This window comes from Amblyraja radiata, chromosome 34 (assembly GCF_010909765.2).
Source record: "Amblyraja radiata isolate CabotCenter1 chromosome 34, sAmbRad1.1.pri, whole genome shotgun sequence".
NCBI classification, from domain to species: domain Eukaryota; kingdom Metazoa; phylum Chordata; class Chondrichthyes; order Rajiformes; family Rajidae; genus Amblyraja; species Amblyraja radiata.
Genome location: NC_045989.1, coordinates 15,730,577 through 15,749,127, shown reverse-complemented (window position 1 = coordinate 15,749,127; position 18,551 = coordinate 15,730,577). Strand labels below are relative to the sequence as shown.

The 18,551-nt window shown below is 42.2% G+C and overlaps 1 protein-coding gene across 6 annotated transcripts in view; it reads left to right on the top strand.

Moving 5' to 3' along the window:
* The window catches only part of rab27a (RAB27A, member RAS oncogene family), an 88,276-nt gene extending 75,101 nt beyond the window's left edge, over positions 1 to 13,175 (top strand). For all 6 annotated transcript variants that reach the window (XM_033050070.1, XM_033050071.1, XM_033050075.1 and 3 more), the window contains 3 exons: positions 1,445 to 1,548; positions 3,563 to 3,686; positions 11,934 to 13,175. In XM_033050070.1, coding sequence (XP_032905961.1) covers positions 1,445 to 1,548; positions 3,563 to 3,686; positions 11,934 to 12,135 — 430 coding nt within the window. In that variant the 3' untranslated portion in view covers positions 12,136 to 13,175. The remainder of the gene's footprint in view (positions 1 to 1,444; positions 1,549 to 3,562; positions 3,687 to 11,933) is intronic.
* Positions 13,176 to 18,551: the final 5,376 nt, after the last annotated feature.

The following is an 18,551-nucleotide window of genomic DNA, read 5'->3' as shown; positions in this document are numbered from 1 at the left end:
GACATACTTGCCTTCATCAGTTAGGGTACTGAGTACATGGGTTTTGATGTTATGTTGCTGTTGTACAAGACGTCGGTGAGGCCGCACTTGTCAAGTATTGTCTTCAGTTTTGGGAGGATGCCGAGAAGCTGGAAAGTATGTTGAAAAGATTTACGAGGATGTTGTCAGGACTTGTGTGCCTTAGCTATAGGGAGAGGTTGGGCAAGACTTTATTCTTGGTGTACAGGAGGGGTGATCTTCAAAGGTCTTTTATCGTCATGTGCACCAATTAAGGTACAGTGATATGCGGATTACCATACAGACATGCTGAAAAAGCTACAAGACACACAACTAAATAAAGGTTAACATAAACATCCACCACAGCGGATTCCCCACATTCCTCACTGTGGTGGGAGGCAATAAAGTCTAATCTTCTTCCCTCTTATAAACGTGTATAAAATCACAAGGGACACAAATAGGGTGAATTTACACAGTCCTTTTCCCCAGGGTTGGGAAATGAAGCATGAGAGGTCATAGGTTTTAAGTGAGAGGGGAAAGATATAAAAGGAAATTGAAGAAGGTCTGAATTTCGGGTCTCGAACCGAAACGTCACCTATTCCTTCACTCCATAGATGCTGCCTCACCCGCTGAGTTTCTCCAGCAATTTTGTCTACAAAGAAAATTGAAGGGCATCTTTTTAATTTAGGGTGATATGTATATGGAATGAGCTGCCAGAGGATATGGGTTGAGGCAGATACACTAACATTTAAAAGACATTTGAACAGTTACATGGATAGGAAAGTCTCTAAAGATATAGTCAAGCACGGGCAAATGGGATTAGCCGAGATGGGCATCTTGGTACACATAGAGGAGTTGAGCGCAGGCCTGTTTCCGTGCTGGTGGTTCATTACCACCTTCAGCCTTCAACTATTCATTAAGCCCAAAGCACAAGATGAAGTCATAGTCAGGTTCCTAAAGGCATTTCCCACTCTCACTTAGATTTTATTTTGCTACTACGATATAATTTATAATTGTCTTAATTCAATATTCAGCTTTTACTGTCTTGATATAGAGATGACTGAAAGGTTTGGACTGGAGTCCGGTTCCACCAGAGGTGGAGAGATGGCCCCTCGCACTATTTGCTGTAGCCATTGTCTGTACAACTAGTTGAGTTTAGAAAGTGCACTCTGTACACTGGTGAAGGGACCATTGTCATTGAGCAGGATGGAGGTAGGTACTGCTAGGGAGGGGGAAGCAAGTGTTATTGTAAGGGAGTGTGGGGCTGAGCAAAATGTGATTAAGGTGGGAAAAGATGTCCAGAGCACAGTTGTCACTCTGTTGGTAATCTCCAACTCTGTCAGCTCCAGCTCCCTGAGTCAGCAGCTCCTATCGCTTGATGGCCACATTTCTTTCACTTCTGGATCGGTATTTTCCAAACTTACAAAGGATTTTTCTCTCCCACCAGGTTCCGTAGCCTAACGACTGCTTTCTTCAGAGATGCTATGGGTTTCCTCTTGCTATTTGACCTGACAAACGAGCAAAGTTTCCTCAATGTCAGAAACTGGATAAGTAAGTTTAGCTGGGGGAATTATTTCCCTTTTTTTCAAGCTTGCATCTGTTTGCTTCAGCCTGAAACGTGTATGTGTGTGTGTGTGTGTGTTGTCAATAAAATCCTCTCGTATTTTATTGTCAGTATTTTAATCATTTGACTTTAATCCCTGGCTGCATTTCTTGCAGTGGTGGTGCTCGTGCCACCTTCATTGTTAGACACTCCAAAGACGTACAGGTTTGTAGGTTAATTGGCTTGGTATAAATGTAAATTGTCCCTAGTGGTGTGTAGGATCGTGTTAATGTGTGGGGATCGCTGGTCGGTGCAGACTCGGTAGGCCCAAGGGCCTGTTGCCCCGCTGTATATCCAAACTAAAACTAAACTGAAAGATACTTATGCCAAGCCCCCCCATCCCAGCTTCTTCAGTAGCGTTTCTCAGCCATGTTGTATGTACTTATTGTACAGGGGAGCTGGAGTGTGTCCAGGATTACAGACATTTCGGTATTTCACTATACAAGGAAGCCCGATACAATCGGGTATTTTAGAGTTTGTCCATAGCTGATTGAAATGTATTATTCGCTGACTTTATCTGACCTGCGCTGCGCACGCTGATAAAATGTATGCCAAACCTCCAAGTGTGCCAATTAGTTTCTGTAGATTTTTCGTGTTTGCCATAAATTTAGTTGGGTTTTTTTCCCTGCACTTCATGAATAAAAGATGTGGAAAGCAAAGGACCTGCAACATTGAAAAGATTTGAACGGGGCTGCAGCACTCAGTGTCTGTGTTGTGTGGATTCCCCACTGAAAGGTGTTGTTCGCATGCTATTGCCCCTTGTCCCAGGGAAGGCAGGCGACCCCTGTGCTGGAAGAGGTTCAGAAGTTTTGATCCGAGTTGGTTTCAATGCAAGCCCCTGTATGGTTTAAAAACAGGACACTTCTAAAAGGGTTACATAAACCGTAGAGAACCCCACACACCAGCCACTGGCTAAGGTACAGCTTGAATAGAGAAAGTGAAGACTTCATAGATCTTATTTCTCTGACTTTGTTCCACAGGGGGGCAAAGTGGTATACACTGGGATTTCACTTTGCACAAAGCCCTAGATAGAGTGGATGTGGAGAGGATGGTTCCAGTAGTGGGAGAGTCTAGGACCAGAGGACCCGGCCTCAGAATAAACGGATGTACCTTTTAGAATGGAGATGAGGAGTAATTTCTTTAGTCAGAGGGTGGTGCATCTGTGAAATTCATTGCCACATGTTGCTGTGTAGGCCTAGTCAGTGAGTATTTTTAAAGCAGAGATTGATAGGTTCTTGATTAGTACAGGTGTCCGAGGTTAGGGGAGAAGGCAGGAAAATGGAGTTGGGAGGGATAGATCAGCCATGATTGAATGGCAGAGAAGATGATGGGCTGAATGGCCTAATTCTACACCTATGTCTGATGATATGGAGGGATGTGGATTGCATGCAGATAGAGGGGATTAGTTTAAGTTGGCCAGTTCCTGTGCTGTAATGTTCTATATTCTATGCTTTTGTTCATTATGTTGGGTCCCTTTAAGGCAGAGACTGACAGATTTGTGATTAGTAAGCGTGTCTGGGGTTATGGGGAGAAAGTGGGAGAATGGGGTTGAGAGGGAAAGGTAGATTGGCCATGATGGAATGGCAGAGTAGACTATGGGCCAAATGGCCTAATTCTTCTCCTGTGTCTTATGATCCTATGAAATTTCACAAACCAGCACTGGAGAGATGGTGCAAGTCTCTTGCTGATGTAGTTAACTTTCAAATATACTCACTTCACCTTTTTACTTTTTGGAAGGAGAAGGGAAATATTTTTAAGCCACTGGTGGTGTGAGAAAACACTTTTTCCAGGGAGTCAGTATTTTTGGTGGGAGAACATAAACCATGGCAAGGAGATTGATGGAGGCGTTACCTGTGTGTATCTGTCCTTTCACCTGATGGGTAATCTGAGGGAGGATAATGTATATTTTTTGATTACAATGTTATCCTTTATAGTTTCTCTCTTTTCTAAATGTATTTCTAGGTCAGCTTCAGATGCACGCATATTGTGAAAACCCAGATATTGTACTATGCGGCAATAAATGTGATTTAGAGGATCAGAGGGCTGTAAAAGAAACGGATGCCAGGGAGTTGGCAGACAAATATGGGTGAGTGAAATCTTCCCAACTGGTAAAGAGTAAAGTATGTATGTTTAGTGACAAGTCCTTGAATTTCATCTAAATCTTGCTGGATATGATCCCAGAAAACGGTCTCCATTGCGATTTTCCATAATGCGAAATCGTGTCATCTGCATGTGTGTCAGGAAAAGCAATTTGATAAGAAAATCTTGCATTTATTTATGTTTACATCCAAACTCTATCAGTGAATTGTATTCTGGATCTCAAATTTCTGGCTAGTCATTTGTGAAATTTGCATGGGCGAATTTTCGTTACCGAGTGGCCTCAACTCGGGAGTTGCCCATTTTGTGAAAGAAAATCACCCAGTTATGTGTTCAGTAAGACAGTTAACATCAACCTTCAATGTAGTGGCAATGCGAACATTGCTTTCTTGATGTTGGAAATTTTTTCTCTGCAGTGCTGCTGTCTTGAGCTGGGTGGCTTTCACTGGTCACTGGAGCTGGTGAGAGTGTACTAAACTCAGTACATCGCCATGCCTTTCAGAGCTGGGTGGAAGATCTTTCTTGAATTCTTCTTTGCTTAATTACATGAATTGGGATGTACACAGCATCTCTCATCAGTGGAGTCTGTTACTCAATAATGTAAATATCACAGCTTCCGCATGCAATATTTTTCTAAATTAAATACATTTTTAATATAGTGATCATAACAGAGACTATCAAAGTAGAGCACAGGAACAGGTCCTTTGGCCCACAATATCCTTGCCGAACATGATGCTAAATTAAACAAATCCCTCTTCTTGCACTTAATTCATACCTCTCTATTCCCTGCTTATCCATGTGTCTGTCTGAAAGCCTCTTAAATGACACTATTGTATGCCTCCTCCAATTCTGGGCGGATGTCATGTTGAGGGTGGGGGCAATAAGGGTGTATTGTTGAGCTGTATTGCGATGAGTGTGCTGATCCATTGTGTGGTAATTTGGTGATGCTAAATTGAGTCCCACCACTTTCCCACAGGGAGAAAACTTGGATTGTTGGTTCTCTTGTTGGTTGGGGAGATTTCATAATTTGTTTCCTGGAAAGGGACCAAGAAAGAACTTTTTTTGGAAGGAGGGGGGAGCAAGTGAGGATCTTTGGGTGTTAAAAGAATCGAGGGATATTGGATTAATAGACTAGTGATGCTGAGATAAAGGATCAGTCGCGGTGATTTCCATTGGCAAGGAAGCGAGAGGAACCAAACTTTCGCTTCTGTTTCCAATCTTCCTGCATCTCAAAAGGCCGCACAAAAATATTTTTGTTCAATTGATCGATGTTGCAGGGAGTTTGGGTAGTGTGTCCAGCTAAATTCAGTGATCTGAATGTTGGACTTGACAGGAATAAGCCTCGAGAGCCTCCGGTTTGTCACAGTAACGTTGCATGATCTGGAAACACTTGAAAGCGGCTTCTGTTCCAGAGTCCCATTGATCTGAATATTGAATCAATAAAGTTCTTAGTTGGGTGAATTTGAAGAGATTCATGACCATTAACAATGACAATTTGGAAAGCTTCAATATCTGAAGAAAAGTTGTTCTAACAGAATGGAGCAATGGAGATTGAGCTAATTGAGGTAGTAATTGAGCATTAATTTGCAGTACTGTTATAAATTTTTTTTTAAATGGGTCCATTTATACTTTTGATGGTTTACATTATCATCATTATCATCCGTTTATTGTCATTATACAAAGCAACAATTGTACAGTGCAAAAGGAGAAGACGTTTCCCGGAGCAGCGCACATTAAAACTTAAACATTTCACGCATAAATAAAAACAATCCAGTTCCTGATAAAAACAGTACAAATAGTTTAAAAAAGTGCAGGTAAAAAAAAAAGCAACACTAAAATACAAGTTTAAAAAAAAAAAACAGTCATAAAATGTCCAGGGCAGCTGATTTAAGTGGCCTGAGCCAGTGCCAGAGTTATTACTCAGTGACAGTTATTAAATTGTCAGTGCAAAAGCAGCAGAATCAGGTGGAGTGACTGTTTAGCAGCCTCACAGCCTGTGGAAGGAAGCTGTTTAGCAGTCTGGTTGTCCGGGCTTTGATGCTGCGGTATCTCTTTCCTGATGGCAGGAGATCTAGATGTGTGTGGAGTGGGTGCAGTCTGTCCTTTGCTATGCTCAGTGCTTTTTTCAGGCAGCGGGTCTGGAACAGTTCTTGTACCAAGGGTAGCAAGACGCCAATAATCCTCTCTGCTCCCATCACTACCCTCTGCAGAGACTTCCTACATATCAGCTGGGAAAATGTCTCTTCATTTCCAACATTTTCTTTTGAAATCTATGTTGCTGAATGTTCTCCCCCATGTGTTTGCTTCTGCTGCCTGATCGAATGGTACAGGAGATGTGTGTATGGCTACTTCACCTGTTAATGTTATTGTCACAATGTTGTTTCCAAGAGCTGTTACTTTGCGATGTTTGCAGCAACATCCCTGTGGAATATGGGGTTTAGTTGGAAACGTTTTCCCAGTGAGAGTGGAGGAGCGCTTCAGTTCAATCAAGCGAAAATATTCAGGCAAAAGGCAAAAGGCAAAGGAGGAATTTAGAAAAACTTTATTTATAAAAGTAACACTTGCCTCGAAAAATGTGAAGCACCTTCAATCTGAGTGTGTTTATCAGTCTGGCTTTTGTGTGAGGGAGGAGAAGGTAGTTTAACAAATGCTTCAAATTCTCCCTTGTTTAAATTGCGACTACAGATATTTAATGATTAGCAAACCGTCTACGCATTGCAAATTTAATTTCCTCGTGATTTAGGAGCATGTAAGAGCTGTGCTAGATGGTGTGTTGCTGCAGTGGTGTGAGTCAACAGCTGTTCTGTTGACAAGATGTACTGTCGTGGATGAAAGAACACTGTGGGAGAGAGGGGTGGTAGGGGATTGAGTGAGAGGGCTGCATGCAAGGGTTGGGTGTGTGGGAGATGCATGGGGTAAGTAGCTGGGGATCGTTGGGGCGGATGGTATAGGGAGCGATGTTTGGTGCCTTGGGTGATCACAATTGGGGTGGTGTTTGGTGATATTGAAAAGTGGAGAACTGAGAGGTAAAATCATTCCAACCCAATACTGTGTTTGAAGGCTTGGGTGTGACAAGAGTGCCCAATGACATAAGATGTATTAATCGAATTTCCCAGAGGCTTTCCAAAAGAAAGATTGCGTGGGGAACACAGTCATCCAATGCTTGACTGGCACAGAAATTGCACCAGGCATGACGGTATGAATCATGTGCAGAAATGCCCAGTGCAAATCTGCGCTATTCAATCCAGTAAAGGTCACAAATGTATTCTGCACCAGGAAAAAAAACCCATTGTCAAATGTATTGGAGAAAGAATAAGCAATGCATCTGAATATCGAGGCAATAACCTTGTGTATTTAAAAACTTAGCAGCAGCCTGCTGCTAAGGTTTGATTTGTGAAGTCCGTATGTAGTTTTAAACTGCAAATCAGAGTGAAAACAAAACTAAAAGCCTGGGATTATTGTTAACAGCAGACTGAGTTGTATGTCAACTGTTGGCATTGATTATTCCATCACAGTTTAACCGGATTTGTAAAGTCCTATAATTTGAGACATTCTGAAGGGGCTTTGTTGGGGTGAAGCTAAAGCCATGAATGCAGGAGACCAAATTAGGAGTAATTCAACCTTACAGAATTTATTGAAGCATCAATTGGCTCAATCGTAACTAAACTCTTTCCAACCTGTGTCTCTGAATAAATTCACTGGGCCAAAGTTAGTCACAAATTCCATGTGCTCTTATTGAGCAAGGTAGATAAATAACTGGCTGTAGGAATGTTAAAACATAGAACAGTACAGCACAGGAACAGGCCCTTCAGCCCACACTGTCCATGCTGAACATGTCATGTTGAACTAATCTCCTCATTCTGCATGACATCCGTGTCCAAGCATTCCCTGCATGTTCACGTGCTAATCTAATTAAATGCCACACACGACTTGCTATGTAAACCAAAATCTGCACATCTCCTTTACATTTTGCCCCTCACACATTATAGACAATAGACAATAGGTGCAGGAGTAGGCTATTCGGCCCTTCGAGCCAGCACCGCCATTCAATGCGATCATGGCTGATCATCCCCAATCAGTACCCCGTTCCTGCCTCCTCCCCATATCCCCTGACTCCATTATCTTTAAGAGCCCTATCTCGCGCTCTATTGAAAGTATCCAGAGAACCGGCCTCCACTGCCCTCTGAGGCAGAGAATTCCACACTCACAACTCTCTGTGAGAAACAGTGTTTTCTCGTCTCCGTTCTAAATGGCTTACCCCTTATCCTTAAACTGTGGCCCCTGGTTCTGGACTCCCCAACATCGGGAACATGTTTCCTGCCTCTAGCGTGTCCAAACCCTTAACAATCTTATATGTTTCATTAAGATCGCCTCTCATCCTTCTAAGCTCCAGAGTGTACAAGCCCAGCCGCTCCATACTCTCAGCATATGACAGTCCCGCCATCCTGGGAATTAACCTTGTAAACCTACGCTGCACTCCCTCAATACCAAGAATGTCCTTCCTCAAATTAGGGGACCGAAACTGCACACAATACTCCAGGTGTGGTCTCACTAGGGCCCTGTACAACTGCAGAAGAACCTCTTTGCTCCTATACTCGACTCCTCGTGTATAAAGGCCAACATGCCATTCGCTTTCTTCACTGCCTGCTGTACCTGCATGCTTACTTTCATAGACTGATGAACAAGGACCCCCAGATCCCGTTGTGCTTCCCCTTTTCCCAACTTGACGCCATTTCGATAGTAATCTACCTTCATGTTTTTAATGCTTGGCCCTCTAGTCGTTCAAGGTGTTTATGTTTCTTATTGCATTCTGATTATACCAAGTTCGATAAGAATTAAAAAATCTTTTTGTGATAGTGTCATTTTCCAAATGGGTTCCTTTTCTGTGAAGAATTGCATTTTAAATGAGTGCATTATAAAGCGATTTCTCTCACTGTTGCCAGGTTTCTCAGTCCCTAAGCTGCCTGCAGTTTTCCTTTTGCTATTGATGACTAATCCTGTGTTCCGCATACGTTCCATATCATTCATCGTACGTGGCAGAAAAATTAACTGTCTTTTTACTGAGGTAGCGTTACAGGTAGTTGACCTTTCTTCAGAACTGGCCGGCTCGATATGGGCTATCATGGCTGGTTGTCTGAAATTGTTCACTTGCAGCGTCAGCAGTGAGAAGTCATACCTTCTTCTTCTGTCATATGTCTTTTAGACCTGCAGCTCCGTTGAGGCGAGCCAGGCTAACGTGTCATCGTCCAGGTCAATCATACCTTGAGCTTCATGGAACAGTGCAGGATGCCAAAATCAGAGTGGGAATGGGACAGAGAGTTCAAGTTACATACCCTGTGAAGTCAGGCTTACCCTTGAAGAAGTAACTTGTTCAAATGGTCTTCAGTAAGGTCTTTGATAAGGTTCTGCTTCCTAGGCAGCTCATGGAAGGAAGCAGAAGGTGGGAGATTTTTTTAGACTGGAGGTCTGTGACTAGTGGTATGCATCAGGGATCAGGGCTGGACCCATTGCTGTTTGTGTTTTACATCAATGATTTGGATGAGAATGTTCAAGGCTTGATTAGTAAGTTTGCAGATGACACCAAAGTGGGTGATGTCCTAGATCGCAAAGATGATTGGCAAAATTACGGCAGGATCTTAATCAGTTGGACAAGTGGGCTGAGGAATGGCGAATGGGTTTTAATGCAGATAAGTGAGAGGTGTTGCTATTTGGGAACTCAAACCAGGGCAGGATATTTACAGTGAATTGTAGTGTTGTAGATGAGGATCCAGGAATACAGGTGTACAGTTCCATGAAAGTTGTCAAAGGTAGATTGGGTGGTAAAGAAGGCTTTTGATACATTGGACTTCATCAATCAGAGTATTGAGTACAGAAGTGGGTACATTATGTTACAGTTGTGAAATGCATTGGTGAGGCCACTGTGTTAGTTTAGGTCAGCCTGTTATAGGAAGGACGTTATTAAACTGGAAAGAATGCAGATAAGATTCATGACTACGTTGCCAGGACTTGAGGGCCTGGGGTATGGGGAAAGGTTGGGCAAGCTATGACTTTATTCCTTGGAATGCAGCGGGCTGATCTTAGAGAGGTGTATAAAATAACGAGGGAAATAAATAGTGTGAATGCACAGTCTTTTATCCAGGGGAGGGAATCAAGAACCAGAAGACATAGGTTTAAAGTGAGAGGGACAAGATTTAATAGGAACCTGAGAGGCAACTTTTTCACACAGATTATATGGAGGTACAGTGATCTCCATAATGTTTGGGACAAAGACCCATCATTTATTTATTTGCCTCTGTAATCCACAATTTGAGATTTGTAATAGATAAAATCACATGTGGTTAAACTGCGCATTGTCAGATTTTATTAAAAGGTATTTTTATACATTTTGGTTTCACCATGTAGAAATTACAGATGTGGAAGCTTGTGTGCAGGGGTAGGGCCACATTGAGCTGGGTTTCATTTCAGCCAGACATTTTATAGTTGTGTCCTCCAGGAAAATGTGTATCACCTTGGAGAGCCAGACCTCATCTGATGCAAAACCCACTGAGTTTGAATGGAATCAGCTTGCAAATGGTGTTGCTTTATAGAAATGTGTATAACCATGTAAAGAGGTAGAGATGAGGAAGTGAAGAAAAATCGTGTGTATGATCGGACCCACTCTTTAAAAAAAAAAAAGAGCTAGTGCATTGATTCTGGGGAAGGAAGGAACGGGGAAGAAAGGAACAGGGAAGGAAGGGACAACATATCCAGAAGATGATCCAGAGGGTTGGTGAGAATTTACCTATTCTCTGCTCTCCATTACAGCTCGTGGGTGAGCAGTTTGTAGCCCTGGGTGAATATAGTTTCACTGCTGCTTGCTCGGGGTTAACTTGAAATTAATTGTCTGTCGGTGCTGATGTGAGATTACTGAATAACCTTGCGTGTGTGAGCGGGAGTTCACCTGGAGATAATTTGTTATTGTGACAGTAGCAGAGTTCAGGCAGAGAAACAGCAGCTTATGAAATCTGAAGGTTAAAATTGTTGCCAGCACCTTTTGTTTTAATATTTAATATATATTTCCATATTGACAAAAAGTAGCCACAGTCCTTGACCGTAATTAACACAACCGATGCCAGTGTCAGCTCTGATGTTGTATGAAAAGGTTTGTGAATAAATTCTTGTCAATTATTTGGGAACATTTCAGAACCTTTTTCCTCAACAGTCTCCAAGGATAGAAGCATCCATTTGGTACCAGTAATGCAGTGGTTAATGCTGTTAAAACAGCTCCAGCGCCCCAGCTCCAATCCTGAGCTTGTACCCCATCAGTGTGTGATTGCCCTCTGACTGCGTCGGCTTCATCAGTTGCTCCGGTTTCTTTCCCTATCCCAAAGACGAGCTGGTAGTATAAATGCCTCCTGTAAATTGCCCTGAGTGCAGGTGGATGGCAGAATAGGGGAGGGGGAACTCATCAACCTCCATGTTCTTTTCTTGAGTAAATGCAGATGAACGTTTTCATTGAAGACCTCGCCATTTCCCCATGGTTCCACATGCGGTTACCACACTGATCCTAAAGGGGACATAATCTCCCCCTATCTACGCTTTTGCCCTTAATATACTGATAGAATCTTTTAGGATTCTCTTATCTTCCAGGGATATCTCTTCCCTATTTGTTGCCCTCATAATTTCAAGTGTATCCTACATCCCTTATATTCCTCAAGGGATTTGCTTGATCCCTCTGCTTAAACCTGCCATTTGTCGTCACCTTTTTCCTGACCAGAGCCTTAATATCTCTCATCAGCCAGCTTTTCTTGTCAGTCTCGCCTTTCACTCAAACGGATACATGCATCCTGAATTCATTCTGATAGACACAAAATGCTGGAGTAACTCAGCGGGCGGGACAAGCAGCATCTTTGGAGAGAACTAATGGGTGACGTTTTGTGTTGAGACCCTTCTTCAGACATTCATTCCATCTCTCTTTTCCACGGATGCAGCTTTACCTGTTGAGTATTTACAGTATCTACAGATTTTTTGGATTTTTATTCTCGTGGATGGATTAATGTTTTGGTGCTGTTCAGAAACATTAAAACCTGATTGCATGTTGACAATGGGGATCAATTTGTGGTTTTGGGTTAAGATCGGAAAGACTGTAGATCATTGCTGTATTTGTGCACTGTCCTGTTGTCAATAGTTTAATGTAAGTAGTTAGCGTATTTCCATATATCTTTATCTCTAGCTAATAGCTTGCCCTTTTTCACAGCCTACCCTACTTTGAAACAAGTGCAGCCACAGCGTCCAACGTGAACAAGGTTGTGGAGTCACTGTTGGAGCTCATCATGAAGCGCATGGAACGGTGTGTGGACAAATCGTGGATACCTGAAGGGGTTGTCAGGTCCAATGGCCACAACTCCACTGAACATCTAAATGCAGAGGATCAAGACAAGGGCAAATGTGCTTGCTAGATCGATTTGTATGGAATCCTCCCCCCCCCCTTTTTTGTTGTTGATCATTGACGTGAACACTTTTTGTTTCTTAGATGCATGCTGTCCACCAAACTAATATTTTGGTATAATGAGAACAAAATGATTTACTTATTTGTGGACCATGTGCGACATTAAATGAAAGGGGTTGCCGATGCCTTATGTAAATTGATATGTACTCTTTGTTTCTACAGGAAGTCGGGTCAGGCTGACTCCCAACAGTAGTTTTATTATGGGTTGGTGGAAAATCTCTCAAATGAATCGCAATCAAGCCACATTTGGCCACTGCATTTAATAGCTTTTATAAGTATGGACCAACAGCCAAAAATGCCCAATCTGTGCTTGTATAATCTAGATTTTACATGGATCTCATTGATACATCATGCATTTATGCTCTTTCCTCACCCCTCCTGTTTTATAGTACCTGTGGGGCTTCTGAAAATCAAACATTCTCGCTTGCTCTTGGAATCATTATTTATGGCTTTGCTACTAATTCTTGGTGCTTGTGATTTGAGCAAAACAAAAATGTATTAGGCTTCATTTTCTTTCTCTGAACCACTGTTAAACTTCCTTGCAAGTATGTGCCTAAATAACTACTGGTGCATTGACAAGTTTTTACACTGGAGGGATGCCAAAAAGTTTAAAACCTGCCAAATACTTGATTGAAAGACTAGATTCTAAGTGATGTTGAGTTATGGAACGCTTGTTAAAAATATTATTTTGCTTTTTTTATTTAAAAAGAAAATAAACTTGGTTTGGTACATGTTAGGTAATTGAAAGCAAGGTCAGAGTGCACTTTACCAGAGATTTCTTAATTACCATGGCAAACCCAATGTGTTCTGCAGTTCAAAATTTCAGGAGTACTAAATTTCATTGCATTTAAAGATTCTAGAATGTAGATGTAATTAAATTTGATACAAATTATTGTATTTTTCTCAAATTTTATCTATTTACAATGTTTTAAAGTCATCATCTGAAAGTACTGTCAGGATATCCTTTCTAATAAAACAAAATCCCCTCAACTTACTGTTTTGGTGTCCATAATGTTTGAAATTATATTGTTTCTTGAAATAGTGGTCTTCACATAATGGGAGTAGAATTAAATGGGGAAATAGACAGGAGGGTCTCTTGTTAGTAACCAGCCATGAGGTTGCTGGGATGAGTGGTCAGACTGCAATACACTACATCCAGTCAAATCTTTTATTGGTAAATTTCAGTGATGAAGTAATTGATTTGACAACTAAATGAACATTTATGCACATCATGACAATATCTTCAGTTGCAGCAGAAAAAACATTTTATTAAATGAGTACATCTGTCAAAGAAGTGGTCAAATAGCTATGAGAGGCAGAAATTCTTGACATAGCTATCTGTTAATCCATTACATTAACTAGACATTTCCATTGCAAAATATTTGACCAACTGCTTTTTCTGAAATGGGTGGAAAATGAATTTAATATTTTGAAACACTGACGCAGTACCATATTTCAACAGAGAGTTTGCATTAATTCCGTTGGCTCATTTAAAGGATTAATTAAAAGGTGATTCACGGTGACTTCAGCATTCCTCAAATGCTAGTCTAATTTGTCGACAACGTGCAGAAATAATTGTTTGGATCAATTCCAGTAGATGGGCAACAGATCGTGTTGCTGCCTAATTGCACAGGTGACTAAGTTTGACTCCGACCAGTGCTGCCTGTAGAGTTTGCACATTCTCTCTGGCCACATGGATTTCTCCAGAGTGCTCTGGTTTCCTCCCACATTTCAAAGATCTTCTTCTGTCGTATGTCCTTTAGACCTGCAGCTCTGTTGAGGTGAGCCAGGCCAACGTGTCATCGTCCAGGTCAATCAGACCTCGTTCACCATTCGGGGCCGATGTTTGGGGCAACTGGTGACTAATGTGCTCCACTGTCTGTGTTGGGTCCCCACACTCGCAGGAGGTGCTGTCCACTAGGCCCCACCTCTTCATCGCTACTCCATAGCATCCGATGTCTGTCCTCAAGCGGTTGAGGGTTGTCCACTGCTTTTGGGACAGGTCATTGATGTACTGGTGTAGCCTAGATGGTTCCGCTGACTTCCACTGGTCTCTCCATCTCGTCTTGACCCAAAGATGTGCTGATGGAAGGATTCATTGGCATTGTAATTGCAAGTGAGCGATAGTACACTAGTGTGGAGTTATAGGGCATGTGAGAGAAGGAGTTATTAGAGAAATAGGTGGGGGATTGTGACTAATGTCATTGTACTGTGGGCTGACATAGACTTGACTGGCCTCTTGCATACGAGAAATAAGTTTCCCTTTCTTGCCTATGGGGGGGGGGGGGGGAGGGGATGCTGCCACTACAATGGTGCTTCAACCACCATGTTTATAGTACTCCCCCCACCCTGAACCCCAGGAATCTGGTGAAAGAAACCACTGTGGTGTGTTGGGCTATTCCATAATGTTTTGGGAATTTTGTCACACCTTGCTTATTCCAGCATTAATGTGGTTAAATAATTTATACCACTGTACAATGTCAATGGCTGTCTAAATATCCACTGCGATTGTGTTGCTACCTAAATGGTAACAGGATGGTACTGGTGGGCTGATCACACACAAATTATAAGCGGAACATCTATTAAGAGGCAGAATTGGTTCCTGATGCTATCTTGGCGTTACTATCAATAGTGCAACATTTTGCTGGTGAAAGCGGGGTCCCTGTATCAGAAGGTTTAATGTGATTAAACTCTAATATATGTTGTCAATGTTTAGATGGTAATTAAGTCATTGTTGGAAGAAAAGTAGAAGTAACCTTTGACAAATGGGGATGATAGGTTTAACTGCATGGTGTCCGAAATGACTTTCTAACGTCAAGCTTGGATAAAATGCTGCACTGTTTGCAAAGTCCACAGGTCCCAGCGCTGGAGCTGGGAGTTGTAGTAAAATATGGAGCGATTTTCCCAATCTGGATGAATAGCAATTATCTCTCTAGTTTATCTCTCAGTAATTTACTGATAAATAAATTGACCTAGGTTGACATTACACCGAAGCCGCCGAGCAGTGCTGTTGTAGATTCCTCTCCATCCTCACTGTCCAGTTACCACCACACGTACACAACTGGAGATTCAAGGGAAAACAACGTGTAATTCATGCCATTCAAGCACCAACAGTGCAGTGTTTTCTGAGCCTATTATTAAAGAGAATGGGTTTTTTTTTAAGTTCTGCATGCAATTTCTATTGCATTTTGCTGTTGCTCTCCTGTCTAGACAGATGCAGTTTCAATGAAGAAGAATTAATGACTGAAATTAATGGAACTGGTGCCTTGAATATTTCCAGATGCCAACACAAGTCACTTTTTGCAGCTGCTGCCTACATGCATCTGTTGGGTGATCCTTCACAGGCAGAGCAATTGCAATCCAATTGACATGTTTTCAGGTTGTAATGAGTTTCTTGTTTAATCACCTTAAACAAGTATTAATAAGTGGAAATTTATATTTCCTATCCTTCAATTTGAATTTAATAAATGTGCTTACAAACTAATTGATGTACCAGTTGACTACCAGTATGATGCTTATATAACCATGTGTGTTAATCTTCAGGAACGGCCACAGTGCTGTGATTCCTGGTTTAAGGCCCACAGAAATGAAAGGACAGTGATGCGTTTCAAGTGAGCAGCTTAGGGAGAAACCTGCTCAGGTGCTGTTCCCAAGCACCTGCAACTTTTGTCTTCCCCAGTGGGAGAGGCGGTGGGTTTACAAGGTGCCTGGGAGTGTAACTACAAATTGTAGATGTTACAAGCTGCAGCTGCTGTACGTCAGTGTTGGATGCAGTGAGTGTTTAGTGTTGGATTGGGGTATCAGTTGAGCAAGAAGCTTTATCCTTGATGGTATTGAGTTGGCCAGGGACGTCTCTGATTTACTGCACTAATTTAAAGATCAGAGTTAAAGGACTGAGCATAAAGAGCTGACTATTTTTGAAGTTGGTAAGAGTTGGAATCTCATAGAAACTTGGAAGATTCTGAAAAGACTTGGCAGATCCTGAGAGATTGTCTCCCTCGGTTATTAAGTCTAGATCTAGGGGTGCTTAGTATGAGAATGAAGGGTTAAACATTTAGGTCTCAAACTAGGGGCAATTTCTTCACAGAGTGAATCTCTCCAAATGGATTCCTGATGATCAATTTTTGAAAACAATTAAGGCCACGATCACATTTTAGGAATCCTGAGGAAGCAGGAAAATGAAAAGATTGGGTGTGGAAGTGAAGTTAAAAATGAAGATCACCCATGATTATATCAAATGACAGTGAGAACGACAAGAATCTTATGGCTCCTTCACTTCCAATATTCACTGTCAGAAAAATAAGATGGGCAACAAACTTCAGGCTTTCATTGATAAAATGATGTGCAACGGTTAAAATGATACCAGATTATTAAATTCAGTGTAGGATCAGCAGTTACATTTGGAATAAAAGCTGGATTGTTCAGCATAACAATGTCACATGCCTGCAAGATGTGACGATCTTTCTGCTGTTAAGAGCTATATTTTGGGATATGTAACTGATGATTTACACAATGCATTAATCCGGATGTTATGTCAATCGCAACCTCAGCCTGCTGATGTGTGACTGAGGCTGGGAGCTTGAGAGTTGAGTTTATTGCTATCGGTGCAACTGCTGCATTACAATATCTGTCTGGTAACTCTGCTCTAACACATCTCCAAAATAATAAAAGTAATTTTGTTGGGATTTTTTTGTAGTTGAAGAATTCAGGGACTGCTCTAATGTCCAAGAAAGCTCTAATGTCCAAGATGAACAACCCATAGCTCCTGGAAACTGATGGAAGAACTCCACCCTGGAACAACCCCTTCCAATCCCTCCCCTTCCCTTCTTTATTCTGGAGTGCTGCAACCCTCTCCCCGATTACCATCTAGTTTTAATGCATTCCATGGCCCCTCGTAGCCCTCCTAATTTCCTGTTGGTTCTCTCCTGCTTCCTTTATATTTCTCAAAGGCCCTGTCTGATTTTGTTTTTCTAAATCTTGCAAATGCTGCAAATATTGGAGGACATTAGGCCGGATAAAATCCCCGGGCCAGATGGGATCTATCCCAGGATGGGAAGGGAAGCAAGGGAGGGGATTGCTGGAGATTTTTCATCTACGAGGCACCAGAATACTGGAGGATAGTTAATGTTGTTCTCTTGTTCAAAACAAGTAGTCGGTACAAGCCTGGAGACAGGCCACAGAACATTGCATCAGTGATAGAGAAATTGTTGAAGAAGATTCTGATGGGCAGGATTTATGTTCACGTGGAAGGCAGGAACTGCTGAGCTGTTGGCATGGTGTTGTGCAGGGGAGATCATGTCAAACAAATCTGAATGCATTTTTTTGAGGAGGTAACTAAGGATAGTGAATAAGATAGGGCAATGAATTGTGTTGACGCAAGATGTCACCAGAGTGAAGTGGTCGTGGTCCAGCACGAGTCTCGCACGATATAACGGGGGGTAGATAAAGAGTTCCCACGGTACTCGGCATTTCTGTTATTTGTGCGAGTGACTTGTCCGTCTCCCGAGCTTTCGCGTTAAATCTTGAATGAACATCGTGAACTACACGTGACACAAATGATGTAACTTTTTTTTTCACACACTATAAATATCCTCCCTTGGTTGAATTGGCTCATTTGGAGACATGTTTTACTGTGTATGTGGGAGACACAGATGGACTGAGCACAGTACCTCGGTCTTACTGTGTGTGGGAGAGGGGGAGAAAGAGACGTACACTCACAGAGGCAGAGTCTCTCAGCCTGTGTAAGAGGGAGGGAGAGAGAGAGAGAGGCACACACAAGGTGGATGTGAAATCTCACCTGCCTGTTTCAGTGACAGACACCCGCCGCCAGTAAATGAAGACACCCCCATCTGTCTCCCCCTCCTCTCCCTCGACTCCCCCACCTTTCCCTCCCAACTCCAGTCCCGTCCTGAATAGAGCAACAATCAACTGCTGCCTGTGCGCTGATATGACAATAAAGGCTACTTTACTTTACTTTACTGAGTTAAAGAGTTCCCATGGTAGACTGTAAAACTGTGACCCAGGTTCTGGACTCCCCCAACATCGGGAACATTCTTCCTGCACTTAGCCTGTCCAATCCCGTAGATACTGATTAGACCGGTATCTATTTATTTACTTTATTAATGATTTCAATTAAATATTGGGAACATCAGGCCGCAAACGTTATTTCTTGAGTGTTAGTGCTGGACTTTGACTCGACCTTCCTAGTTAGCCGGCGCCTGAGACTGAGCCAAGCAATGTCCAGACCTGACTTCAACACAAAGTGATGGAGGAACACAAAGGGTCAGGCTCGTCCAATGCTCTGTGTTTTGCTCGTGATTCCTGCATCTGCAGTTCCTCGTGTCTACAGACCAGAGTTGCCACTTG